Source organism: Chinchilla lanigera, unplaced genomic scaffold, assembly GCF_000276665.1.
Source record: "Chinchilla lanigera isolate Chin_1 unplaced genomic scaffold, ChiLan1.0 scaffold00094, whole genome shotgun sequence".
Lineage (NCBI taxonomy): Eukaryota > Metazoa > Chordata > Mammalia > Rodentia > Chinchillidae > Chinchilla > Chinchilla lanigera.
Window position 1 is genome coordinate 4,604,429 of NW_004955495.1, and position 1,611 is coordinate 4,606,039.

The 1,611-nt window shown below is 51.0% G+C and overlaps 1 protein-coding gene across 2 annotated transcripts in view; it reads right to left on the reverse strand.

The window, feature by feature from the left end:
• Ccdc94 (coiled-coil domain containing 94) overlaps positions 1 to 975 on the reverse strand; it is a 14,162-nt gene extending 13,187 nt beyond the window's left edge. The window contains exon 1 of one of the 2 annotated variants that reach the window (XM_005405805.2): positions 864 to 975. In XM_005405805.2, coding sequence (XP_005405862.1) covers positions 864 to 887 — 24 coding nt within the window. In that variant the 5' untranslated portion in view covers positions 888 to 975. The remainder of the gene's footprint in view (positions 1 to 863) is intronic. The other variant, XM_005405806.2, reaches the window with a different exon arrangement.
• Positions 976 to 1,611: the final 636 nt, after the last annotated feature.

A 1,611-nucleotide genomic window follows, 5' to 3' on the forward strand; every position in this document is an offset into this window, starting at 1 on the left:
TGTAACCCCATTAGAAAGGCAGAAAATAAGGCACCCTGCTTTGTGCACCCCGTGCGCACAGGAAACATTATTTCCTTTGCCTCAAGGAACCCCTGAAAAGACGCCAGGAGGCAGAGAGCAAAAGGTACCCATTTTACACAAGAAACTGTGTCTCCCCAAGTCAGCCACGCTGAATTGATGACTGGAGGCAACAGCTATGGTACAGTGTAGGAATACACTCTACTAGCCTCCTGCTGTTCCCTCAACAGAATTGGGGAGAGGTCAGGTAACTGGGAGGCTCCCTCCCCAACACAACCAAAGCACCGGGCAAAAATCAGAAACCAGCAGGGCGTGGTGGCGCACGCCTGTAATCCCAGCACTCAAGAGGCTGAGGCAGGAGGATCGTTGCGAGTTCAAGGCAAGCCTGGGCTACAAAGTGAGCTCCAGCCCATCCTGAACTACATAGAGAGACCCTGTCTCAAAAAGACCCAAAAAAAAAAAAAAAAAAAGAAAATCAGAAACCGCTACAAGGAACATGATTGGCTAGAGACACTGCGAGGGGCGGGGCTTAGCAGTCATCTCCCAAAGCAGCTTGGACTTGCGCGGCCAGCATCCGAGGGAGGCCCCGCCCCCAGAGCAAGGGATTGGACAGTTAACGATCCCAAGGTCCGCCCCCCACGCACAAGTCCCGCGCGCACCCGGAAGGGAAGGCTCGCGAAGGCCCACCTCCCAGAGAAGGCGATTCGGGAGAGTTTGGGAAGCCCCGCCCCGCGACAGACCGTTGACAAGGAAAATGTTCCAAAAGGAATCACAGGAGACCAGACTCTCCTGGAATTTCCAGATGTGACGCTCTGGGTAGAAAACCTCAGTCGCTAAACACTTACATTTAGAACTTTCCGTTCCGACATCTTCGCTTCCTATTCGTCTCACTGCTCTGGAGAACTGATTAGGTATTTAATAAGCGTCTCTGGCAGAGCCCCGCACTTCCGTTTACGTCACTTCCTCTAGCCTCTTATTAGCTGCGACATACACACCTGCCTTTCTCATTGGCTACAATGTCGGCCTATCAAACTTGTAGTCCGTCTATCTTTTCCTCCGGAGTTGCAAGCTCAGTAACGCGAAATAAAGGTTCTGGGGACCTTGTGGGTTTAAAAAACTTGGCTAGAGGCGCTACACCCGCTAAAAGTTGGCAGCAAATTAATAAAATTTTGTCCGGAAGCGAAGAAGATCTCAATCGGAACGCTCTCCGTGGTTCATTCTTTTATTCAGAAGTTATTCTCCTTTGTGCAGAGCTCTGGGAACTCACACAATGTTCCTGTCCTTCGTCCACACGGGCACTGGATGTCTGCACAACCACGGCGCCCCAGTTGGCTTTATGAGTCACAGGGATCGAATTAAAGATCAGCCGGGCGTGGTGCTGCACGTCTGACATCCCAGCGCTCGGGAGGCTGAGGCAGAAGGATCTCCACAAGTTCGAGGCCAGCCTGGGCTACAGAGTGAGTTTATAGGCCAACCTGAACTGCATAGTGAGACCCTGTCTCAAAAAGACAAAAACAAACAAAGAAACAAAAACCACCTAAAATAAAATAAAGATCAGGCTTCAAATACACAGATGTCCGCCCACTGTCTACC